Here is a 27,824-nt window from a genome sequence, read left to right on the forward strand (position 1 = left end):
TTCGGAAGAGGTTTTCTGTCAACCACCATGTATTTTCGCCAACAAATCGAGGGCAGATTGAAGTGTCGTGCAATTATAACTGTATGAGTGGGGTACTTACTTGTAATGGATTCAATTTTTCTTTGAACTGTTCAGTTATTATATCATCTGAGTCAGGGGGTCAGTAGAAGGAGCCAATTATTATTTTGGTACAGCTGTTGAGTATAACCTCTACCCATAGTAATTCGCAGGAACTATCTAATTCAACTTCACTACAAGATAAACTACCACCAACAGACACAAACACACCACCACCTACTTTATTTAATCTATCCTTTCTGAACACGGTTTGTGCCTCCGTAAAATTTTGGCAGAATTTATCTCCGGCTTTAGCAAGCTTTCTGTTCCTATAACAATTTCAGCTGCAGTGCTTTCTATCGGCACCTGAAGCTCTGGTACTTTTCCAACACAGCTATGACAATTTACAAGTACAATACTGACTGTTGCTTGGTCGATTCTTGTCATTTCTTTGCCCTGTAACCTTTGAGACTGGAGCCCTTTTTTATCTTTCCTGGGTATTGTATTCAATTAACTTGAGGTCCTGTCTTGTCAGCCTACAACTAGAGTTTCTAAGATTCATTAAACCACATAAATGTGGCATGATCAGTCATAGCCATAAACTGTCTCCCATATAAATAATATCTGAAATAATTTTTTCCATATTACTAAAGGAAATAGGTTCTGCTCTGTTGTGAAGATTAGCTTGATTCCACTTCTTAGATGCATACTCAATAGCGTGCTCAAATTACCCATGAAATTGGTTAACAAGACACCCATTTGCATAATTACTGGCATCATGGAAGAATACTAACAGGTTCTCAAAATCCAGGCATGCCAAACAGGCAATGGAACTAACATGTATTTTAATTTTAGAATTGCTGTTTCACACTCAGCAGCCCCGTTGCACAGTGCTCCTTCCTTAGCAGTTTGATGAGAGGTTTTTCAGTTGTGGCATATTCTTGTATACAATGACAATAATAGTTTGACAAGCCCAGAAAAGATTGCAGCTAATTAACATTACAAGGGGAAAGTAAGTCTCTTACTGCTTCTGTTAACTGTGGAACAGGTCAGATTTCATTGGTGGAAATTATGCCCTCCAAAATAATTAACTTAAGGTTGTGCAAACTTGGATTTTCATAATTTCAGACTGAGATTCATATTTTGTATGCATGATAGGCAAATCCCAAGGACTGCATGACAATTATACAAGGGCATGCTGAAAAGTAATGCCTATGAATTTTTTATGCAAAAAGATTAAAGCTTTTTAAATACAACAAACATAATTAACATTCCAAATTGTTATTCTTCGTGTATACATACATGCAGACCTCTGTCATTAGAGGGCTCCAAATTGCAGTGCATAACATGGTGAAGTGTAAAGTAACTATCTCAGTGTGTGGAAAACAGTGTGCTGTAAACAAGTTTTGAATTTGAAGAGTTCATCCACATATAGAGCACCATCTCCTTCAACATGACAATACTAGACCACACACAAGTGCTGCAACATATGCAGCAATCTGATATCTTGTGCCCACTGTCCTCGATCAAATTCCATACAGTTCCAACTTTGCCCCATCCAATTTTCATCTGTTTCTAAAACTTAAAGAACACTTTTGAGGACTTCATTTTGATAGTGATGAAGCAGTGCAAGCAGAGGTGATAGTGTTGCTCAGTCAATAAAATCAGATATTCTTCAGTGATGGTATCAACAAACTGGTCTCTCATTGGGAGAACTGTATTCATCACCAGGGTGACTATGTTAAGAAATAAATGTGTAGAGATGAAGAATTTGTTTTATTTAAATTGCTTTTAGAATTTTCACATAAAAGATTTGAAGGCATTACTTTTCAGCCTGCCCTTGTATTACCTCTGTACCCAACTGATTGTGTATGATTTCTTCAACAGTCAATTGCTAATGATAGAGAACCCTGTATGATTTTTGTATGATTAGCTTCATGTTGCTCCTGAAGATTTCATGACATGTCAAATTTGTAACAGACAAATCTTGCATTCCTCAAAACCTGAAGTAAATTCTTCATATATTGGATACAACAAATTTCTATCCTTCGTAGGCAGATGTAACTTCTGTTTTAAGGATGTTGTGACATTCACAATATTTCGTCATAATCAGTTTTCATGGTGGTCATATTATAACATACCATTTGAATATAACACTAATATTTGTCACACTAATTTGAGAGAAGTAGTGCTAAGTGTTGTGTCGGCTAATGTGGGCTGTCAGCACTGACCCAAACAAGGAAGGAGAGAAGCTGCCATGGCCGCTGGCAGGAACCCAAAATAATCTGTACATAACACTTGAAGATTTTTTGAGCACTTATTTCTAAAAAGAAATTACTTCTTGTGATTCCTTTGTCTCCTACAAGTAAGTACTTTACTCTCTATTACTACTTGCAGAACACAGGCTAAGTATTGTCTTCCCAATACTCAGTAATCCTGGGGTAGACATTGAGGTTTAATGGGTGTTACTGCTTGATTCAGATACCTTTCTGCTTTGCATTTTATTTTGCTATAAAGTAACTATATGTCACATGTTATTCTGAATATGGCACAGAATCTTATAAATTAATCACTAGTTGGTTGAGTAAGCTGCATACTGCAGGTCATTATCACATACATACATTAAAACAGTGCATCCTTATAAATAAATACTGTCAGTAGGTTGTATAGCTTCAGCTAGACAGTGCCTTTTTTGAGTCAGAGCATTTCAAAACTATTCAAAGATACAGGTAACATGTCCAGAAGCATCATTAGCACAGTATATCAGATCAGAGATACAACTAATATGTACATACTGTAACTGATACATTTTTATACAGTTGTTACATAAACATAGTTTTTTGCAGATTTATTTTAGTAATGAATCAATTAATTTATATTGACACAGGGGAAGTTTCAATAGTAAGTTAGTGTGTATTATCTTGTTTCACTACAGATTACTTTAAAAAATGCATTGCCACTATTTCAACTTTGTAACTGAGGATGATCTGCCCTTGTTTCTTAGGATGCTCTGCCCATGTTACTTACCATGCATGAAGTTTTGTGATTCTTCATAAAGAATTTCATTTATTGCTTGATTTAATTTTTGTAGTACTATTAGACTGTTGTCTTTATTAACTTAAACGTGAAAAGTTTAGTTTATGGTTGGCTGTGACCATTACGAGTATAAATCTGAAAATTCAAATCTTGTAGGAAAGTTCTTGTAGAATGGAAATATTTTAGGATGAAAGAAGATTACTGACCAAAAAGCAAAACTGTTGAATTATTGATAGCACACACAAAAGATAGAAAACTTGCTGGCTTTCAGAGTTATTTTTTGACAATTTACAGTGAAACAAAATACACACACACACACACACACACACACACACACACACACACACTTTTGGCAGATGGATTGGTTGTGTGAAGGTAGTGTTGGGTGGGGTGGGTAAAGGGAGAGAGAGGCAGGAAGAGGGACTGAGGGTCGGTGGTTAGCCGCTTGGAAGGAGGTGAGTGGTTTGCAGCTAAGAATGCAGGAGGGACCAGTGGCCACCCCTCCCTCATGCATTCCTAGCTGGCAAACTGGCCGAAATCTAGCAAGTTTACTTTCTTCTATGTGTGTGTGTGTGTGTGTATTGACAGCTCAACACTTCTGCTTTTTGGTGAGTGGTCTCCTTTATTCCTAAAGTATATTAATTTGAAAATACAAATTACTTTAATCAGTCACATTTATTATTCTTAATTCTATGTGTTTAAAAGGATATTACCCTCATTGTTAGTTGGATTTTTTACAATTAAAAAAGCATGGATTTTTTTACGTATGGCATTTGTGGGCAACGTGTGGTGCTGTCTTTCATTTCTCACAGGCTATTTCTGTAGTCATATTTACTGCACATATATTTTCTTTCAAGAATGTATTCACTGGTACAATATGTGTAAATAATAGTGATATGCAGTATGCTGCGTACTTGGGACAACAGCTGAGTAATTTCTATATTGTTTGTAATGGTAAGACTCAGTGCTGTAGTCTGAATAACAAGTAACATGTAACTACTTTATAGCATAATAAAATCCAGGCAGAGGGCTTGTTACATCAAGCAGAAATACTTGTATAAATGTTACACATACCTGAGGACCAAACTGCAAACTCTTTTAATGTGTTAGTTCAAATGGCTCTGAGGGACTTAACTTCTGAGGACATCAGTCCCCTAGAACTTAGAACTACTTAAACCTAACTAACCTAAGGACATCACACACATCCATGCCCGAGGCAGGATTCGAACCTGCGACCGTAGTGGTTGCGTGGTTCCAGACTGTAGTGTCTAGAACCACTCGGCCATCCCAGCCGGCAATGTGTTATTGATACTAATAAAAAAAAGTGACCAATGAAGATACTGTTTCAATTTGTGTAAGAACTGATTCATCACTCATTTCATATAACAACAAAAAAGTGGCACAATACACCGTGCACAATCACAACCACAATATTAACTGCTTGTGTTGGCAGTACATGGGCCTGAAGTCTTACAACTTCTACTGATTCAGAAGTAGCATGCTGAATTAATGAGAAAAAGTTTACAGGGTAATTCACGGTATAATGTCTACACCAGTAATAAAACTATCATGTCTGTCTGTTTGTTTGAACATGTTAATCTCCAAAACTATTAGACGAATTTTCAGTGATTTTGACTTGTAACTTGTGCATAGCTTGGGGCAACACATAGGATTTATTTCATCAAAATTTGGTCACAAAATATATTGCAATTTACATTTTTATTTAAAAACTGTCTGCCTACAACTATCTCCAATTTTACCAAATGAATTTTCATCATAGGGTTTTCACAGATAATTTGAGCATAACTTGGGGCAACATATAGGCTTTCTTTCATCAAAATTGGATCATGGAAAAAAAGGATATCATAATTGAAAGTTTTCTCTAAAGTCATCTGCATGGTTTAGTGGTTCAGATGTTTAATCATCACTTTGTGGTGCACCTAAGAACCAATAAGTGGCTTTGATAGTTTTGTAGTACGCCAAAGAACCAATAGATGGTGCTGTTAATTTTTTTAACATAGTGACAGGTGTATTTTTAGAAATTTATGTCAGTGATAGAATTAAATACTGCAATCTTATCTTTATGAAAAAATTAACATTGCATTTACTTGCCTAGGATATGTGAATTTACGGATTTCACTTTGTATATTTAAAACTTAATGACATTGTACTTATTTTAATAGGTTTATTTATATTCTTTGCTAGGAAAAAGAATTTATTAAGTTTTCTTCTTATTTGGGGGCTTAATCATTACATTTTGATTTTGTTTTGTTTAAAAATAAAAATGTCTAGAAAATGGCTGTGTCTTTCTGAATACACCAGAATGGAAGGACTATGTGGTCTCACGAATCCAATGAAGATCATGAGGTGTGACTTGCTGTGGCTTTAGAACATCAGACTTTTAATAGCTCTTTGGAAGTTCCTTCTGAAGGCAAGGTACAGTGTAACTCTGACTGACAGTGTTGTGCATTATCTTACTCCTCAGAACCCTTCACTGATAGAGGCTCAAAGTTAGTTCTCTCCAGCATGACATCATAGAAGCAAAAATTTTGACAGGAATTGGTGCAAGTGAGCATGTTTTTATTCCCTGAATTCCACTTATTTGTAACAGTTTACCATTTCACTTTAAATGTTTACAGTTTCCATAAGCTTATGTTATGCCATGACCATAAACAAAGCACAAGGCCAGACACTGTGTGTTGCAGGCATGGAACTTAGTGTCAATTTCTTTTCACTCTGTCCGCTGTAAAGAAGCAAACTAGCTCGTTGTTCATGTCCCCAGTCACACTACTTCAAATGTTGTGTAGAGTGAAGCTTTATAAGTAAAAATAAATTCCATGCGCGCAAAGTATTGGGTGCAGCTATATGTAAATACTTGGTCAACATCAGGTTTCTCAGATAATGTAACTATATTTTTGAAAAACTGAATTTTAACAGCATTGTGAAATTTCTTCAAGGATTCATCCACATTTTCTTTTTAAATAGCACTTACTTTGTTCTTCTCAGATATTTTTCTTTGCTATACAGCTTTGAACTAAGTATGACTGACTTTCCTTTTTCTTCATAGAAAATATATCTTAGTTCAAGAAAAGAAGAAAGATACACTTGTGAATTGCCACCAAATGTTATCCAAGTTCCTGGAGTGTCATATGCAACTGAAGATGGTTTTGTTATGGCAGATGCTTTTGTTTGTAAAGTGAAAACACTTATTCTGTGTACAGGTAAATATTCATGTTATAAGTAGTTACAGATTTTAATTTTTTTGAATTCTTACAAACTGTAGATGTAATGGGTGACATATGTGAACACTGTTAGATTAAGAGAAAACATGTTAGTGCTAAATAACATTTCTGTAATGTTAGTATAAACAAATGTGCCATTCACTATCCTATAACTCCCTCTAAGATCACATTTTGAAAAATACAGTCTTTTTTTTCAAACAATATAATGTTTGGCAGCTGTGGATTTGAAAATAGACCATCTGCAACTTCAATTCCTCAAAATATTTGATAACACTATCACTACTTGTGTGACTGAACATCATCATCCTTCAGAATTTGCAGTTTTACAGGTTACCAAATGACCTGCTGATTAAATTTTCCTTAGGTGTCACCATGGTACCATGGTCTACTTACAGTGGTGTTTCATACTGTGCTGAAGTGGATTTACTTGCATTATAGTTAGAGGAAACACTCATACAGTGCTTAATCTTCCAGATGATCAGCCACATTGATTATGTGAGAGATGGATTATGATGGAAGTGGGTGAGTGAGATGAGGTTTAGGAGAGTCTGAAAAACCTACTATTACCATACTTCAGTCCAAATCCAAAAGCAAGGTCATGAAGGAAAAAACAACACTTAGCATGGAAAGCTCATTTGTTATGAACATCAATGTACATTCAGAACAGACCTGAACTCCTGTTTATACAAACATCAAATTTTCCAGAATATACAAGCTTTCTACAACATTAACACTTTACTGAGTAGTTACTGCCCAGAAAACTCTGTTCCTGAAATGCTGTTGTTATTTTCCGATGACATGATACTTTTAACACAGTATGAAACAGATTGTTAATGGGATTATTTCTTTCATAAAGATGTTAGTAGCAATAATGATTCAGTAAATGGTAGTTTTGGGTTCTGTTTAGTGTTTTCAAGAATTTGTATAGCAACATGCTTTATTAATAATTAAATTATTAGTAAGAGAAAACACTCACCAAATAGTAGAGGTGTTGAATCATTGATAGGCACGCAAAATAGAATCAAAACTGTGCTAACTAACTAGAGAGTGAGCACGTGTGGGTGCGCCCACACATGCACACACACACACACACACACACACACACACACACACACACACACACACACACACACACACACCTTTATTGTTACATTTTTCCAGTTGCACACAATATTGTGATTGCGTTTTGACTAGTGGCCGGGGTGAGGGTTTATGTCAGGTGTGGTGGGTGGAGGGAGAAAGATATGGGAAGTGGAAGGAGGGGTATGGGAGGGTAGCTAGTGGCTTGGAGGGAGGGAGCAGGCATACAGGATAGAATTGTGGGAGGGAGAGGTACCAGGCACACAGGCTAGGAATGTGACACATGGGTGCCAGAGCTGGCGAGTTAGTGTGACACATGATGACAATGACATTGAGACAGGGGTTGGGATGTGGTGAAAGGGCAGAGGAAATGGATCCAATTGGATGGAGGTTGTGGGTGCAGCGGGTTAGTAGAGATTGAAGCCAGGAGGATTATGGGTGCAAAAGATGTGCTGTGAGCGTATCTTCCATCAGTGTTGTTTAGGAAAGCTGGGGTTGGAGGGAAGGATCCAGATGGCACCAGTTGTGAAGTAGCCATTGAAATTGAGCATGTTGTGCTCAGTATTGTGTTTCAACACTGTATGATCAGTTTTGACCTTGGCTCCAGGTGGCGATGGCCTTTCATTCTGTTGGTCAGCAGGTTGGTGGTTATGCTCGTGTAGAATGCTGTACAGGAATTGCAGCAGAGGTGTTATATGACAAGGTTGCTTTCACAGGGGGCTCTGTTCCTGATAAGATTAGATAATCCTCTGACAGAACTAGAATAGGACTTGCTGGGTGGGCGAATCAGGCAGGTCTTGCATGTAGGTCTCCAACAAGCTTATGAGCTCTGTGGCAAGAGGTAGGGAGTGGGAGTGGCACATGGATGGATAAGGACATTGTGTATGTTGGGTGGACAGTGGAATTTTAAGAGGGGAGGGAAGGATCATGGGGGGTATGGTGTCACTCATTTCTGGGTATGATGATAGTTAGTCGAAGCTCTGGTGAAGGACGTGGTTCAGGTCCTCTAGTTTGGGGTCAAAGTGGGTGATGAGAGGGGTGCTCCCATGCACCTGATTCTTGGGGATAGTGGGAGGATTAGGGGTTCATGAGAATATGGTGCACAAAATCTGTTTGCAGATTTGGTTGTGGGTGGTATTGCCTGTCTGTGAACGACTTTTGTGAGACTTTCAGCATACTGGGAAAGAGAATTCACATCACTTCAGGTATTTTGTTCATGGATAGTGAGGCTAAATTGGATGAAATTTTGATGTGGAAGGGGTAACAGCTGTCAAAGTGCAGGGTCTGTTGGTAGAGAGAGGTATAGGTGGAGCCATCAGTAATCTGAAGGTGAATGTTCAGGAAGGTGGTACAACGGGGACAGTGTTTCTTCTTCAGAGTTAATCATGAGGCTTATTCAAATGAAACATGGTCAGTGCATCTGCCTTTGCCTTACACGTAAGGTGGCACCACGTAACTGTGGGTATGGTGGCACCATCTATTGGTAGAGAGACTGAACCGTGTACGCTGTTTGATGTTGCATAGTGCCAGTGAGGTTTCATGCCGAAGAGAAGGTGGTCACACAAGTTATCATTCCACTACCAAACATACAGGTGAGTAGGCAGGAACAATGAGGAGTGATTAGATTTTTGGTGGCAGAGGGCTTTGGATGTAGTGAAATGTATTGACAGATGAAGGCTGTGTACAGTGAATACAGTCTGAGTTGTTCAAGTGTTGTCGAATGACGCAAACGATTCCTTGAGGTGTGAGAGTCACTGGAAGACGATGCTTGTCCTGGACAGGCTCATTGTGTCATCACACTGGAAATGGTTGCAAAAGTGAATGCTTTAGTCTTGTACAACTGCAGAATCACCGTGTACGAGATCCATTGGTTACTGGGTATTAGCGTGGGCACCTCCCACACCATAATGCATCAACACTTGAACTTTCGAAAAATCTGTGTGCAGTGTGTTCCCCACCAACTGACTGCCGAACAACGCAATACTCGAATGGCACTGTCTTTTAGTCATCTGCAACATTATTGTGAGGAGGTATATGGCTTTCTGTCACATATTGTCACAGATGACGAAACATGGTGTCACTATTTTCAACTGGAAAGCAAGTGTCAGAGCAAGCAGTGGAAACGTGCGACGTCACCACCTCCAAAGAAATCAAAGGCTGTACACATCAGTTCTGCTAAGGTCATGATGGTCTTCTATTTGACCACAAGGGCCCACTGCTTGTCGAGTTCCTGGAACGGGAGACCACCATCAGTGCCTGCTGTTATCAAGCCACTTTACAGAACCTTAGATGAGCCATCATGTTGAAATGCTGAGGTATGTTGTCCAATGGCGTTATCCTCCTGCATGATAATGCCCACCCACACAAGGCCAATGTGGTGAAGACAACATTGCAGAAGTTTTGGTGGGAAATGCTGGAACATCCATCATACAGTCCCGACCTTTCACCATATGTCTTTCATGTGTTTGGACTCTAAAAAAAGCTATTCGCGGACATCGATTCACAATGGACGATGAAGTGTGTGACTGGGTCCAGGCCTGGATCCGACAGCAGCCTACTAGCTTCTTCAAGGATGGAATCGACCAGCTAGTGTTGGAATGGGATAAATGTGCCAACAGTTTTGGCAGCTATTTTTGAGTGTGTGTACTGTGTATAACTACATTTTTGAGTTAATAAAATCATTACCTTTACTTTACACTGGGTTTCATGTGAATGCCCCTTACAGTTTGAGTTTAATGTTCAATATATCCACAACATGCATAAGGTATGTGGACCCTGCTAAATGGTGAGCAGCTCAGACAAATGAATCACCTATGATTTGAGTTTTGCAGCCCAAGGTTTCCAACCATATATTCTTGTCATACTTTGGCAACAACCTTTGCAAGCAACACATTGGAACATGTGCTTTTTTTGGAGAGTGATCATCTTGGATTAATAACTTTGATTGTAAAGTGGTTCAGAAAAGATGTCCCTCCATCCCCCTCCCTAATCGTATATACACATTCTGTCAATACATCAACAGATGAGGCATCCTTTACTTCCCTGTTATAGTGGAATTGCATGCATAATTCTGTCAGATTCAACTTCTGTTTCCCAAGCTCCTCCAAAAACTGAATGGAACCCATTACAGTAATTCAGTTTCGAATATTTGCAGAGGTTTTGGTAACCACTGGGTAGCACTAACACCCTGTGACCTATTAAGTGAGCTCATTCTTCCAAATGTAATGTTTGTAAAGAAGAAAGAAACAATGTGTCATATGAGATTCTCAGTGTGTCAGAATGCATTTATACTAATGATGAGAAAGGAGGGTGCATGAGAGAATGTGATCCCATTTTGGATACTAAAAGGTGTACAAGAAGTGTTAGGAACACTAAATTCTAGTAGAAGGCTTCACGGAGGAACACATCATGTTGAAACATCCAATTCCAATGCAATAGCCAAACTCCAAAAAAGTAAGGAGCTTGAAGGATATTCAGTTACTGTGAAATAGACCTGCACACTGAATGACAGTAAGGGTGTAGTCGGAAGAAGGTGTTGTGTAATAATACAAAGAGTGTCATTAGTGAACTAAAAAAATGTGCTGCTTTTGTCTTGACATTTGATTCACTATTACTACCCTATGATATCTTTATCTACATCTACATGACTACTCTGCAACTTGCAATTAAGTGCCTGGCAGAGGGCTATGCAGAAAAGTAATCCCCATTTTAATGTATCATGGGAAGTAGTGGAGGGAAAAGGAACAGTCATTACACTGACTCACAGTATGCTTAGGGCTACAAAGAGAAAAGAAATCTGTGCTCTATACAGACCATATGTAATTAGTGAATGTGTTGTATGTCAAAACTGAGTTAATTAAGTATTCCAGTAGTTTATTTATGATTTAATGGAGGGTATTTTCTGGATATCAATAATACTAAAGCAAATTTTCTCTACTTTCTATAGATTTTCTTCAGAAAACAAATGAAATGTTCCAAATTTGAGATGTTTGGCAACACTATATTAATATAAAAAATATAAACAAGCTGTACATCCGAAGTAGTTTGTTGTCTTTTTGTCTTTTGTGTGAAACATCCAGCATGGAGCAGGAAATGCCCTGCCATAGTTGAAGAGTGGAAAGTAGAGGAGATTAAGCTCATGAAATATGTACTCTGTTGTGAACCAAAGAGGTTTACCACAGCACCACAATCCCCAACATTTAAATATAGTTTTTCTCAGGCAAAAAATGCTAGTGAGGATGGGAACTACTTCACTGTAGACCAAGTAGATGTTGCAGCATCTATGACAAACAGCTGCAAGTGCAAGCATAAAGAGAATAAGAATTTGACATTTTACTATATCCTAACAAGAATAAGTGACTGCAGCAAATAATGCTCAAAAATATGGAAATATTAAACATGACACACATGTAACATTAATTAAAAGCAGTCTATCTGCATGAGAACCTGCTTCAAATTATCTTAGGCAAGACTTATATGTAGGGAAGCTAAGGGGAAAATGTCCAGTACTTAAAGTTTAAGATAAAACATCTACCAAAAAAAGACTCTGGATACCAAATTTATTGCACTTTATGTGATGTCTGAGGACTGTCAGAGATGGTGGAATGTAATAATATTATAAATATGCTTGTTAAGTTGTTAAAAAAAACCAGGTCACCAGATTTGGTTCTAGTCTCCCAAGTGACATTCCATGTATCTAATTGTGAATTAATTAAAATGTGCACCTGAGTGTGGCAACAGCAAGTATATAAAAAAATTGGTTTAGGTGTCCCAACTACAAAGAAAGCTGGCAGTTTGACTCTGTCTAATTGGGCTTTAACAAAATGGACTTTTTATTTTTTTTATTACAGTCAGTAGATCTACCATACACAAGCTTCATGGATGGACAACATGGCAGAAAATCCTCATAAAATTGCATTTCTTAATGAATTGAATTTTTGTCTATGTAAAAATATTCTCTTTGGTTTTGAGAAATGTTATTATAACATTGCAAGCTTATTTATTTATGTCTACAGAATGAAGTTAACGAAGCCCACAACAGAAAACTAAAAAAAAGTGTCTCCATACATTTGAAACATTAATACAATTATTGATAGATATATGTGATATAAATTTCACATTTCTGTGGTATGATCATAATGTTTGCTGAAATCACTAGCATAAATATTTTGTAAGATTAAGTTAAGCAAGACTACTGAAAGGAGAAGTGCCCAAAAAGTAAACAGGCACAAATGAAGAAAGTATTCTTCGACAGGAGAAATTTGTTTGTGTCACTTATAGAGTTGGAATGATGACAGAATTTTCTAAAATTTTCAGTAAAGTACATAATTATTACTACTGGTACTGACTCAAAAGCCTAATTTTTTTGACACATTGTGGACATTACTGTATCAAAATTTTATGGGTAAATGCAAGTAAGTTGCTGGTGGTTATGCCACCAAGATCATGGCCAATTTCTACCCCACTCCTGTTACAAGAAGTACCACCACCACCACCACCACCACAATGACTACTACTGCTGCTGCTACTACTCCTGATGCAGCTAATGATATTAATTAATTAATAAAAACAATAATAATGATTCACAGCCTATGTTAATAGAGATATAATAATTTATTTCTAATGAATTTTATTGAAATATTGCAGGTTACTGTTACTCTTACCCCTTTCTGTCTGAAGACTGTAAAATGGATCAACCGGATCACTGCAGAGTTAATCCTTTGTACAAACACTTGATTCATATGGATTTCCACACACTCTACTTTCTTGGAATCCCGCTTATAATTGTGCCTTTCCCAATTTTTTATTATCAGGTAAGATGATAACGACTCTACTTTATTACAAACTTAAACTATGTCAGTTACAGTTTACCAATGGAAACATAGTTTTTGTTTTTATGATTTACAGGTGAGAATTTCAAAATTTTGAACATAGCTGCTGTTCAGCAATGGTGAAAATAAATGAATGATTTCTGAAAATCAGCCAACAAGTTGCAGATATGAAGGTTTATTAACAACCCTTGACTGTGGTTTCAACAATTGCAAAATTAACTTCTTCAGAAGTGTATGGATCTATTGAAGAAATTTTTGTACATCATAGTTTAAAAGGATTATCAAGGTGTAAAGGATGTACAAAAACACTGGATAAAAATATAATAAAGAAAAATTACTTACATGTAAAATCACATACTGGTGAAGACAGATTTCAGAGCAAAGTAGATCATTTCAAAGTGCAGAAATTATACTTATGTGAAGAATTGGAAATTTTTAACACTGTCTCAATAGGGTTGGTAACATGATCAGCTGCAGCTTGTGACTCTATGCACATATGTTTTCACACAGGTATGCCACCTACTGATGTTTCCTAATTCATACTCCGTGACAACTTTGTCAGTTGCTGCATGGCACCAGCCATTGCAGTTGCGTTGCTTTTTAATTCCATGTACATTTTAATGTGAAGAGTTTTACACTTAGCCCAAATCCAATGGGAATGTTTTTTAATCAGTTGTATTTAGTGTTATTGATGGTCACATGCACCATGTTATGTGACATGAGTTTCTTTGCTCTGAAATTTGTTGTCACCAATATGTGATTTTATGGGTAAGTAATTTTTGTTTATTATACACTCCTGGAAATTGAAATAAGACCACCGTGAATTCATTGTCCCAGGAAGGGGAAACTTTATTGACACATTCCTGGGGTCAGATACATCACATGATCACACTGACAGAACCACAGGCACATAGACACAGGCAACAGAGCATGCACAATGTCGGCACTAGTACAGTGTATATCCACCTTTCGCAGCAATGCAGGCTGCTATTCTCCCATGGAGACGATCGTAGAGATGCTGGATGTAGTCCTGTGGAACGGCTTGCTGTGCCATTTCCACCTGGCGCCTCAGTTGGACCAGCGTTCGTGCTGGACGTGCAGACCGCGTGAGACGACGCTTCATCCAGTCCCAAATATGCTCAATGGGGGACAGATCCGGAGATCTTGCTGGCCAGGGTAGTTGACATACACCTTCTAGAGCACGTTGGGTGGCACGGGATACATGCGGACGTGCATTGTCCTGTTGGAACAGCAAGTTCCCTTGCCGGTCTAGGAATGGTAGAACGATGGGTTCGATGACGGTTTGGATGTACCGTGCACTATTCAATGTCCCCTCGACGATCACCAGTGGTGTACGGCCAGTGTAGGAGATCGCTCCCCACACCATGATGCCGGGTGTTGGCCCTGTGTGCCTCGGTCGTATGCAGTTCTGATTGTGGCGCTCACCTGCACGGCGCCAAACACGCATACGACCATCATTGGCACCAAGGCAGAAGCGACTCTCATCGCTGAAGACGACACGTCTCCATTCGTCCCTCCATTCACGCCTGTCGCGACACCACTGGAGGCGGGCTGCACGATGTTGGGGCGTGAGCAGAAGACGGCGTAACGGTGTGCGGGACCGTAGCCCAGCTTCATGGAGACGGTTGCGAATGGTCCTCGCCGATACCCCAGGAGCAACAGTGTCCCTAATTTGCTGGGAAGTGGCGGTGCGGTCCCCTACGGCACTGCGTAGGATCCTACGGTCTTGGCGTGCATCCGTGCGTCGCTGCGGTCCAGTCCCAGGTCGACTGGCACGTGCACCTTCCGCCGACCACTGGCGACAACATCGATGTACTGTGGAGACCTCACACCCCACGTGTTGAGCAATTCGGCGGTACGTCCACCCGGCCTCCCGCATGCCCACTATACGCCCTCGCTCAAAGTCCGTCAACTGCACATACGGTTCACGTCCACGCTGTCGCGGCATGCTACCAGTGTTAAAGACTGCGATGGAGCTCCGTATGCCACGGCAAACTGGCTGACACTGACGGCGATGGTGCACAAATGCTGTGCAGCTAGCGCCATTCGACAGCCAACACCGCGGTTCCTGGTGTGTCCGCTGTGCCGTGCGTGTGATCATTGCTTGTACAGCCCTCTCGCAGTGCCCGTAGCAAGTATGGTGGGTCTGACACACCGGTGTCAATGTGTTCTTTTTTCCATTTCCAGGAGTGTATTTTCATCCAGTGGTTTTGTACATCCTTTACACCATGATGATTCTTTTTAAGTATGATGTAAAAATTTCCTGAATAAGTCCATGTACTTCTGAAGAATTTTATAATTTTTTGAATGATTTCTTGAAGCCTTCAGCTGCCATTTTCTTTATTTCCTGTACGATTGTACAATTTTGGCCTTAGGCCATTTTCAAGTATCTAAAACAGAAGTTTGATACATTGGATACATTAGTGACACTTGTGATTTTGATGTAAGAACAAGTCATATCTGTAGATATATGAGGTGCATTATAACTTACTTTACAGATGATTTTTTGGTAACATATTATGTCAGATATGTTGTTGCACCTATGACATCATATCATGCTCATAAATTAGTTCGAGGTATTCACGCTATTTTAGGAGCACGTTACTTTCGAGGAATTGTTGCAAAGCTCTGATATATAACATACTTAACACTAGGAAGATTATAATTATTTTACAGAATTTTGCCACTTAAACTGCATATGCTTTTGTTCTCAGTTATATTTAATTATCGTTCATCATTGGTGTAAATATGACTGTATGTAATTTCTTTAAAATAACTCGTAAATATTTGTTCTGTTATTGTAGGAGCATGTCATTATATATCACAGTATTCTAATGAGATAGCCCTGAGAATCACGAGAGTCTATTAAAAACTGCTTTATGGTTGTATGATGTTTTGCATTACAGTCATATTTATTAATGAGTGTAGTGATAATTTTACATTCTATACTTCTGTAATGCTTCACCCTAGAACTTATAGAAAGTTGTCAAGGAATTTCCCATTTTGCACGTCTTTTAGCTCATTTAAAACTATGTCTGACTGATCTTCTAGATGTATGTAGCTTTCAGTTTCTTCCATTATATTCACAACTTTTCCTGTCTGTAGCATATGTAATATTTGAAGCGATTCAATTTTATTAGGTATTTTGTGGTTGGTGTCTTTTAAGTGTGCAGCAAATGTGGATGGGTTATTGTCACTTATTGTCATGTGTTCTTTAAATCATGTACTAAATTTTGTTCCTGTTTGTCCAATATAAAATTTTGGGCAGTCTTCACAGTTAATTTGGTAGATTCCTGATTGTGAAAATGGCTCCAATTTACATGGTATGTGTCTCAACAATCGGTTTAGATTGATAGTGGTTTTGTAACTGGTGTATTGTTTTGTATCCTTGAAACATCAAATAATTTTGTCAGAAATAATACCTAGATATGGTCATACAAGAACTTTATTTTTCTGTGGTTTGTTTTTGTATGTAGTTAAAGTTATTTTGTCTATGGTACTGGCATGTGTTTGGGTTGTTTTCTGTTTGAATAATGTGTCTACCAACTCTTTAGGATAACCATTGCTTATAGCTACATTCCGGAGAAGATCTAGTTCTTTCTCAATATTTTCTTTTTTCAGTGGTAAGTCTATGTAACAGAATGAAAATATGCAAGCTTGTGTGATCTCAGGTGGCATTACTGGTTATGGGCAATTATGTCTGTTGTTATTGGTTTTCGAAAAATATCGAATACATGTTCAGATTTTTCATTTGAAATTTTTAAATTGAGAAATTTTATGCTCTTATTTTTTTCTCTTTCCATAGCGAAATTAATTTTTGGGATGCAAATTGTTGAATTGTGAATGCACAACATTGCACTCATATGTTGTGCTGTTGAATAGGATTAAGATGTCATCGACGTATCTATAGTAATAAATGATTTTTTTTTGGCTGTTGAGTGAACCTGTTGAAACATTTTTCTTCTAAAGTGTTAATGAAAATATCAGCTAAAGTACCTGCTAGACACGAGCCCATTGCTACACCATCTTATTGGAGATAAATTTTGTTCTGAAATGAAAAATTGTAGAAGTTATATTATTTCACAAATTTCTCCTTGAGTGATTGTGTTATATTTGAGAAAGTTGTTTTTAATGATTTCCATAGTTTCTGTTACTGGATTGTTTGTGTACATGTTAGATACATCCATTTTCTGGTATTTTTATATTCTTAATTTTATTAACAATATTGTAACAGCTTTTTTTAGTGTATTCTTTCTCATATATGTAATATTGTTTAAGGAGCATTTTGAGCCTTTTACTGACAGCATGTGCTGGGCTATTAACCGTGTTAACAATTGGACATATCAGGATTTGTTCTTTATGTATGTATATTGAGAAAGAACTAGATCTTCTTCGGAATGTAGCTATAAGCAATGGTTATCCTAAAGAGTTTGTAGACACATTATTCAAACAGAAAATGAACCAAACACTTGCCAGTCTCACAGATGAAATAACTTTAACTAAAGACAAAAATTAACCACAGAAAAATAAAGTTCTTGTATGGCCATATCAAGGTATTATTACCGAGAAAATTACTCGATGTTTCAAGGATATAAAACAATACACCAATTACAGAACCACTAACAATCTAAACAGATTATTGAGACACATACCACGTAAATCAGAGCCATTTTTGCAGTCAGGAATCTACAAAATTAACTGTTAAGAATGCCCAAAATTTTATACTGGACAAACAGGAAGAAAATTTAGTACATGATGTAAAGAACACATTACAACAAGTGACAATAACCAATCCACATTTTCTGCACACTTAAAAGTCACCAACCACAAAATACCTACTATAGATGGATCACTTCAAATATTACATAAGCTACAGAAAGGAAAAATCTTGGACATAATGGAAGAAATTGAAATCTATATCCATTTAGAATATCAGTCAAACAAAGTTTTAAATGAGCTAAAAGACCTGCAAAATGGGATATTCCTAGACAACTTTCTAGCAGTTCTTGGGTGAAGTGTTACAGAAGTATAGAATGTAAAATTATCACTACACTCATTAATAAATATGACTGTAATGTGAAACATCAAGCAACCATAAAGCAGTTTTTACTAGACTCTCATGGTTCTCAGGACTATCTCATTACAATACTGTGATATATAAGATCTTTGTACCAACTATTCAAAAATGACATGCTTCTACAATAACAGAACAAATATTTACAAGTTATTTTAAAGAAATTACATACAGTCAGATTTACACTAATGATGAACGATAATTAAATATAACTGAGAACAAAAGCATGTGCAGTTTAAGTAGCAAAATTATGTAAAATAATTATAATCTTCCTAGTGCTAAGTACATTGTATATAAGAGCTTTGCAAGAACTTCTCAAAAGCAAAGTGCTCCTAAAACAGCATAAACACCTCAAATTAATTTATGAGCATTACATGATGTCATAGGAGCAATGATGTATACAACATAATCTGATACCAAAAATCACCCATGCACCTAGTATATCTACAGATATGACTTGTTCCTACATCAGAAGCACAGGTGTCACTAATGCATCCAATGTATGAAACTTCTGTGTTAGATACTTGAAAATGGCCTAAGGCCAAAATTGTACAATCGTACAGGAAATAAAGAAAATGGCAGCTGAAGGCTTCAAGAAATCATTCAAAAAATTCATCGCAGCTGCATACCCTATAGCACTGAAAATTTTATAATCATTGAAACCGTGGGCGAGGGTTGTTAATAACTGTTTATACCTCCAATCGGTATTCTGATTTTCTCAACTCATTAATTTACAGGTAGATGAAGTTCTGTGAATTATTTTCTTTGGAAGAAGGTGAGTTCCTAGCTTGCTTTCTGATCTAATTGTTACTGGCATAGACATTCCATTTTGCTTATAAAGGCACTAGATGCAAATAAATTGTTCTGTTGTTGTGTGTAATCGTTATACCATACTTTTAGGTTCAGTAGTGCTCTGTTTGTGGCTGCATATGAATGTAGACAGTAATTTTTATGTCAGTCTTTCTGATTATATGCTGAATGAATTCCAAACTCCTTTAACTTTTTCCTACTTTGCAAACTTCATCAAGTGTTGTGCTGATTGATAGTTCGAACTGAATACAAAAACTCATAAATCTCATGACCATTGTTTTCAAGGGGGTCAGCCATTCTTACCTGCATGTTGCTTGTTACAGGAATTTGTCATATAACTATATGTGTAATAATAGGAAGCCCTTAAATAAAAAACTGCACCATAAAAACATGTGACTGAAAATAAACTAATTGATTTGTAGAAACATTGACAATTCCGTACTTTTTACAGTTTCACGTCGAATCCACCATAAGTGTTGGGTGTCACATTAAGCTGCAAAATCCTGTATCTGTATTTAATGCCACATATTCATATTTTCTATCCAATGTACCCAAAATTATGACCAAAAGTACTGTAAGGCAACTGTGGAAAAGTTACTTGGGAAATGGCTCTACTGGGTGGAATGGAGGGAATTGTCCTGTCTGTGTCCAGAGAAACAGATTATCAGCAACTTTTCAGCACCATAGTGAATCATACTAAGAGCAAAACTTTCCTAAATTCACACATTCCTATATTTTCTGCTAGTGCCAGAAATTGGGCTCAGGACTAAACACAGCAACTCACCTTAAAGTGCAGCTATCATTGGCTGATCTGAAGTTGGCTTTCCTGCAAACTCTTCTTTCTGCCTGAATACAGGAGCACTCTGAATAGTCCACTCTCTGCTTGACACAGTTGTAGTATGTTGAGAAATCTTGAGAAAGAAGGAAAGGGGTGGCCTCTGCTATCCTTGCATGACATACATGTAGGCTTCTGAGAGGCGAAACATGCGAGTTTTTGCCCTTGTGTAAAGAAAAGTTATTTAGATTGTAATAACAGTTAGTTTAGTACAGTTTACTCGTTAAATACATGTGTTATTGTGTTTTTTAAGCTTACTATTAAAGGTGTCACATTTCTTTGTGCATTATTCCAGAAAATGAGAAAATATTAGAAAGTCGGGTTGGAGTAGTATTGTACAGGGATGGCCAAGTTAGGCTGGTGGCAGAATGTGGGTGCCCACATGTATTATGAAATTTCGTGAAATGAAAATCATAACAAGGGTTTTAGTGCCACGTTTGGAATTTATTGCAAGTCATAGCATTAAGATATACAACATGTGATACATTCTATGGCGTCGGGAGACTGCTGCAGCCAGACTGAGGGCAGGATGCCATAAAAGGGAAGTTAACAAACACATCTAGCCACGAGGAGAGCTGGTAGGTGAGAGAGTGACTGTGTGTCCCGAATGCCTCTCACCAGCCTGCTCTACATCCCTCACATGACAGTTTCCAGCTTTCTTATTAGTTGGCAGAGGGGTACCCCAAGGCGTCATACTGTCAGCAATAGTGTCCCCCGTCAGCAATACCTGCTGTGGGAATGCTACCCACATGAACCAGGCATGGGCAGGGAAACATCTAGTAATATCTGGTAAGCACATGCCCTGGTATAGCCACCATCTCATGATAGAACACAGCACTGAAATCATAAAATACAGGGTGTATCAAAAAGAATCATCCAGTTTGGCATGTCTGTATTTCTGAAAGTAATAAACATGTTCAGTGAATTCTGTTTTTGTTGAACAGCAAACTCAAAAAGTTTTTTTTCATATCTTTTCATAGGCGTTTGATGTGCCCCCCCTGAGGTGCACAGAATACGTCAATGCGGTATTCATATTGTTCCCACACTACAGCGAGCGTGTCTTGAGTTACAGCTTCCACAGCTGCTGTTGAGTGATGTCTCAGTTCAATCATTGTTGTTGGTAATGGAGGCACATAAACAGACTCTTTTATAAACTCCCACAAGAAATAATCACATACAGTCAGGTCCGATGACGTTGGAGGCCAATAATGTAAGGCTGAATCATTTGGTCCAGTGCGACCAATCTGTCGTTCAGTAATCCTTTGATTTAATAATTCCCACACATCCAGATGCCAGTGTGGCAGTGCCCCATCCTGTTGGTAAATGAAGTCATTTGAATCAGTCTCCCACTGTGGGAAAGAAAGTTATCAAGCATATTTAGATACGTGCTTCTTGTAACAGTCTTCTCGACAAAGAAAAATGCACCCTACACCTTTTCCTATGAAACTGAACAAAACACATTACATTTTGGAGAGTCCCTCTCATGTTGTGCAACTTCATGTGGTTGTTCCGTACTCCATATTCTGACATTATGACAGTTTACCTTTCCATTTAAATGGAATGTTACCCTGTCACTAAACACTAAGCATGGAAGAAAACTGTCATCCCCCATCTTGCCAAAAACAAAATTGCAGACATCCACACCTTGTTGTTTGTCACCTTCACAAAGAGCTTGCAGTAGCTGAATTTGTATGGTTTCATGTGTAAACATCAATGCAACACATGCCAGATGGACATCGGGGGTATACTGAGCTGTCAAGCTGCATGGCGAATCGATTTCTGTGGACTCCTTGTGAAACTACAGTGAATCCATTTGACGTCTAGCAGGGACCATGTAAAACTTGAGAGTTTGCTCTTTCCAAGAGCATGTTGTTCACACACATATCTCAAATAACATAACAGTTATGATTTTTTAAGATCAGATGGTTTGTTTTGATACACCTTGTATAGTGCAGTAAAATTCTGATTCTGCTAAGTCTAACTGCTCACTATGCACACCCCTCCCCCTTACACAGGAGCCATTTTACAAGTCAAATGAATCCAGAAACATCAATAACATAACATCAGTTGGTATCAAAAGATTAAGGGCTCCTTTGGACAGATTGCTGCCATTTACTATGGGTCTTATTCTGTTGGGGACTGCTTGAGCAAAATTCTTTAAAGTGGTTCAAGGGGTACAAATCGCAGTAATATTAACTGTTATTATAAAATCATCTACATGAATTCCATTGTGAAATGAGCCCAAAAGCTTTACAGAAATGGAGAAAAAAAGTGTGTTTTTGAGTCATTATGCTGAAGTGACACCATGAGGGTGGAAGTAGTGACAGGGTGGTGACTGTGGTTAGAGTCGATGAAGGCAGTGTGGAGGCAGCGGCTGATCTGGCATGCTGGCAGTTTCTGGGTGCATTGATGAGTCTGTGGCAGCAACCAATAGCATTGACACTGCTGTAGGAGGGTCTGCACCCATGGTGATCCAGCCTAGCAAGTGGCAGGGGACTGTAAAACACAGTTGCACCAGCGAGAGCTCATATGGGGTGTCAATATAAGGGAGGAGTTTACAGTTAACTGTGGCACAAAGTATTTAGAGTAACAAATCCTACAGCCAAGTTAGGGGTAAGCAACAAATATCTATAATACTAGGCTAATTATTATTTGTGTTATTCTTTTACATACAAATGGTATACAACATCAGCTGTTAGCAACTGATTTCTACACTTGGTAGAGACACAATACCATTGTGAGATGATCAAGTACAGAACAGTTATTCCCATATTACTACATCCAATTACATTTTATTGAAATAATTCTTCAGTGTAAAGTATATGAAAATGGAAAAGAAATGTAACTAATTGTTGTGAACACTTAATGGTTAAATTTAAACCAAGAAGGAGGGCAATGCCTAAAAGGTTCCATGTTTATAACTGTTTCACCCATATTATTCACCAGACAACTGCTGCTCGGATACTGATAGAAGTTACATTTTACATCTACAGTGAATCTGGGTGCACAGAACCCATATAATAAAACTGATAATGAGGAAGAGTTCTAGCACTAGGAATGATCTGCCCAGTCTCCTCCACAAAGACCCTGCTACCAGTGTAGCCACTGCCTGTGTGCGGTGGACCCCTGACCTATTAGGTGGAACCCTGAAACTGACTGCAAGTTGAGGAATCTGCAGCCTACGCAGTCACAGAACTATCTGAACCACTGATTTAGACCCTCCATTCGGCTCTGTACCAAAGGTCCACAGTTGATCATGTCAACAATGTCACAGGTCTCTGTCTACATGTCACAAGCAGGACTGTCAGCCCTTACTATTTCAACTAGCTGCCTGAAACCAAAGACAATCTCACCCAATCCATAGTGACAGGAATTGTTAGTACTGACATGGGTCACCATGCTGCGCACTGTGCTCTTCATGGTATCTGCAAGCACCCATTCCACATCAGGAATGACTCCTCCTGGTATGCATGCAGAGTGCACACTGCATTCCTTCCCCTCCTGGGCAGCCATATCCCTAAGGGGACCCATTATGCACCTAACATTGAAGCTCCCAAGTGCCAGTAAACCTACCCTCTGTGACGGCCCAGATCTTGCAGGCCAAGAGGCTTCCCCTGGAACACAGCAAACAACTGCCTCTGGCTCAGGAAGTTTATCAGATGCAGTCAGCACCTGAAACCTGTTCATCAAATGAACCAGGGGTGCCCTCCAATTGGCCCCTGCAAAGTCTTTTACTGCCTGCCATGCTATGGGATGTGCTGGACTTCCCTTGGATCCCCACGTCTGGCTCCCTATAGCAATGCCCACTGCCAACAGTCTCAAACTGTGTGACTGAAGCCTGCACTGTCTAAAGTTGTAAGCGAAGGGTCACAAACTCAGCTTTCGTCTGAACAAAGCAACCTCTAACTGCAACTTTCACTATTTAAATTTCACTTCAAAATAAGCAAAAATTCTGAAAGCTGTCTAAATGGTAATGGCTGCTCATGTTTGGGGTATACTGTGGATGCACAGCATGCTCACTGAAGACACTGGTGGCTCATCTGCTCATTATTCATTTCTCTCTGTCACCCACATGTTGAGTCCTTACACCAGCAAGCCAATGGGCACATGTGGGTGGGTGGGGGGCAAAAAGCTGATGTGTGGGCATTCAGGCAGCCAGGCCAGAGCCTATGCAACAGTTCTGCACCATTCAAGTGCATGCTGGCAGGGTTGGCCATGAGGTTAGTGCTTCTGCAAAATGCATGTAATAAGACCATCTAGGTGGTATCCTGTATTAGCTGCGCATACCCACAAGCAAGCTGAGGGGTACCAAGCAGTGCCTCTACCCTTTGGGCAGCATTGGACCAGCCTATCTTGTGTAATCTGCAAACCACAGGGACAGCCTACCTTACACTACCCACAAGCAGAGTCCAAGTCATCTGCACAAGTGGCTGCCATTCCTGTTTGTTACCCCAGGGCTGCCTTTGTGATGCCTTTTGTCATTAGACATATTGAGGCTGACTCAAATTTATGTATTACTAACACCTATGTTAGATGTTAAACTTCAGTATGAGGAGTTTGTAGAATTTCTTACATAATTTCTCCATCAAAACTGTTGTTTTGTGCTGCACTATTTTCCTTCCATACCTGCTCAACTCTGATGGAGAAGTCCATCCTCTTTTCTAAGGAGTGTATTTGCACATTTATTGTGTCTTACATTTTCTGGAAATCAGATGTCCACATATGCCAATGTTGTAGAATAATCCTGGAGCCCTGTACATAACCTCAACATGGCCACCTTCAAGCCACACTATGACTTCACATCTCTCTTCTATCCCATGGTTGCACCTCTTATGTCATCCGCTGACATGAATCTGGATGCTGTTCCCTGCTAAGGGCAAAAACAAAATGATTTGCCTCAAGTTCCTCTTCATTATGGCATTTGCCATATTGCCTTTAATTAACGTGCAGACTCCTTGTTTCATTTATAACTAAGCTAATTACATTTTTCATCTCAGAAAAATTGCCTCTCTTTTAGATGTACTGAAAACCTATCCATTGGTTTTAAATTAGTATTAAAATTTATTTTGTTCTGTGGGGTGCTGATTGCAGTATGGGCACAGAGATACCAAATTAGCTCAAGTGAAAAGCAGTTGAGATGCCAAGCTTTAATAAACGTCTGTCAATTCCTCAGTGGTATGCTCAGCAATAGATCTTCCAGTTTCCTCACAATCTAAGAACTATGGGACTTTTAAGCCCAAAAGTTGCTTAAAACAATATTTTTCTGGTTATTGGAAGATGGACTGAATTGTTGGTGCAGAGGAGTATACTGACTGTATCAGAAGAAGTCATCATTTCAAATGGAAAAGTGCGTTCTTCAGTAAACAGTGCTCCATTAAGGAAATTGTGAATAAAATGACTATATGAAGTCTTTTAAAAACAATTGAGTTTTTTAATCACAGATGAGTTTACATTTGTAGTTGTTCCTAAATATTCATGATAAACAGCAGAAGCTTTGTCTTTCAGTGTTCGTGCTGTAGTTTGGTCACCTATTTCTTATGTAAATGGAACTATTAAATTTGTCTGGATATGTATAAACATGTAATTAATTTCAGTATTACTGTGTGAACCACTCATTGAGAGATTATTTCAGTCTCACATTTTGTGTCAAAAGGGAGAGAACAGGATAGTTATTTGTCAGCATTTGTGGCTATGTCTTTGCTTGGGGAGCAGGACTACTGTGAAGAGCAGATAGTAGACTATATTGCAATCCCTTACTTAAATGTCCATACATTATGAAGAATTCTAATATTTATTCTTACATTGTATGAACTATTTCATAGTTTAGACTACATTTAAACTAAATTGTAATAGAAAGTGCATTATATTTGTGGATAAATAGTACTTACCTTGCAAAGTTGTGCTCAGTGTCAGGGCTGCTTCCTTTGCTCCCACGTAATCTATTGAAAAGATTTTTTCCAGGGTTTTCTCAAATGACAAGTCACTGGAACATTATGCTGCTATTAACCATTTTCTTCTTTTATTTTTATTCTTGAAACACATTTTATAATTAAATAAATACCACTTCTTCAGAAGTTCATTGTGCATCTTTCTTGCACCATACAAAGAACATAGTGGGCCTGAGAGCAGCATGTACCAAACTCTGCAAATGCCAACCCCACTTTGCTGTTTATCTGACGCTGTCTTAACAATATCTGATGCAACTCTATCACCACTCTGACTAACTCTGAAATACTTGGCGCCAAAAATCATATATATGTTATGCACCCAGATTCCAGTACTTTCTCAAAAAGGAAACAGTCCAAATCAGTGCTAAAATGACTGTCTTAATTGAAATTGTTTTTCATTTTTAATTTATACATTGTTTTCTAAAAACAATTATGTAAGTAATGAACTATAAGCTTAATGATTAAATAAAGAAAGGTTGTAAACTTTGACAGTATGAGAAAAAGAAGGTTCCTGTTGTTTTATAAAATTGATTTTACAATCAATAATAAAATTATAAATGGGCTGGCCGGAGTGGCTGTGCGGTTCTAGGCACTACAGTCTGGAACCGAGCGACTGCTACGGTCGCAGGTTCGAATCCTGTCTCCGGCATGGATGTGTGTGATGTCCTTAGGTTAGTTAGGTTTAATTAGTTCTAAGTTCTAGGCGACTGATGACCTCAGAAGTTAAGTCGCATAGTGCTCAGAGCCATTTGAACCAAAATTATAAATTAAGAAAGGTATATTGTTTGAAGACAGCAATGAAAAATATACATTATTGTAGTAATTTAGACTTCATTTTGGTTCATATACTTATAAAATTTTGAGTAATTGTTTTCGATGTATAAGAGCAGTATTATGAAATATGTCAATATAAACAATAAAAATATATTGACAGAATTTTTTTTGACAGTCAGAAACATCGAGACGTATCTATAGATGAGAAATATATAATTTGAGTAAGAGAATCAACCAAGTCTGACCACAATTTCTTTGGAATCAAATATTTTAGTTAACCTGGGAAAGTTCTAATTGAACTGGATTCATTATAAGACTCAGTGGAAAAATTTATCCCAGACCTGGAATCGCTCATGAACTCTATTTCCAATTATTTATCCACCAGATTTTATAGTTTCTGCAATTATAAACAACAGAAAGCATAAAATACTTGGTTTCAGCATTTTCAAATATTCATTCATTCATTTCCTTGAGGCTACTATATATTTTCATAGTAACCATTTATCTGCCCATAACATTGCATTCTATTCTAGTCCATCTGTCAATAAAGTACATTTTGTGAACAATCTCTTTATTCAGTTCATAATACCTAGCCTTAAAATACATTTATGAAATAAAAGTTGTGTTTGTTGATGTGTATTCTAAATTTAATTTTCCTTTACTCCTGTTTCTTTTATGAAGCATCTATTACGCTTTACTATTTCTATCTAGCCTATTTTGGTCATTTCACAATACATGAGACAACTGGATCAGTGCAGACTTCATTCAGTATGTCATAAGAAGATGGACTGAAATTAAATTAATTTTTCTGACAGAGTCACTTTCAGCAACAGAAGGAGCACTACTTAATCCAACATTATGCTCTAAAAGTTACTCCCCAGTAATTTGATGTGCATGTTCAGATTTCTTTGCCAAAACAATGCTATCAGAAGCCTCAATTCTTATCGAAATATGTATAAAAGAGCACAAAAGTAATCATAAAAACATTTTATGAGCTTTTGAAAGTGTAGTGTGCTTTAGGTAGAAAAAATAAAATGATTGCTGCTGCAGAGGAGGATCATCCAAATGACCACCCAGCTCTTAGGCTTCGTGTAGGTAGCCGTCACTGTAATTATA

The 27,824-nt window shown here is 38.0% G+C and overlaps 1 protein-coding gene across 7 annotated transcripts in view; it reads left to right on the forward strand.

Annotated features, from left to right (window-relative positions):
* Positions 1–27,824, forward strand: part of LOC126470513 (uncharacterized) — a 270,580-nt gene that overhangs the window by 229,515 nt on the left and 13,241 nt on the right. For all 7 annotated transcript variants that reach the window (XM_050098418.1, XM_050098419.1, XM_050098415.1 and 4 more), the window contains 2 exons: positions 6,161–6,314; positions 13,062–13,228. In XM_050098418.1, the coding sequence (XP_049954375.1) occupies positions 6,161–6,314; positions 13,062–13,228 (321 nt within the window). The remainder of the gene's footprint in view (positions 1–6,160; positions 6,315–13,061; positions 13,229–27,824) is intronic.

The sequence above is a fragment of the Schistocerca serialis genome, chromosome 3 (assembly GCF_023864345.2).
Source record: "Schistocerca serialis cubense isolate TAMUIC-IGC-003099 chromosome 3, iqSchSeri2.2, whole genome shotgun sequence".
In the NCBI taxonomy this organism is placed as follows: domain Eukaryota; kingdom Metazoa; phylum Arthropoda; class Insecta; order Orthoptera; family Acrididae; genus Schistocerca; species Schistocerca serialis.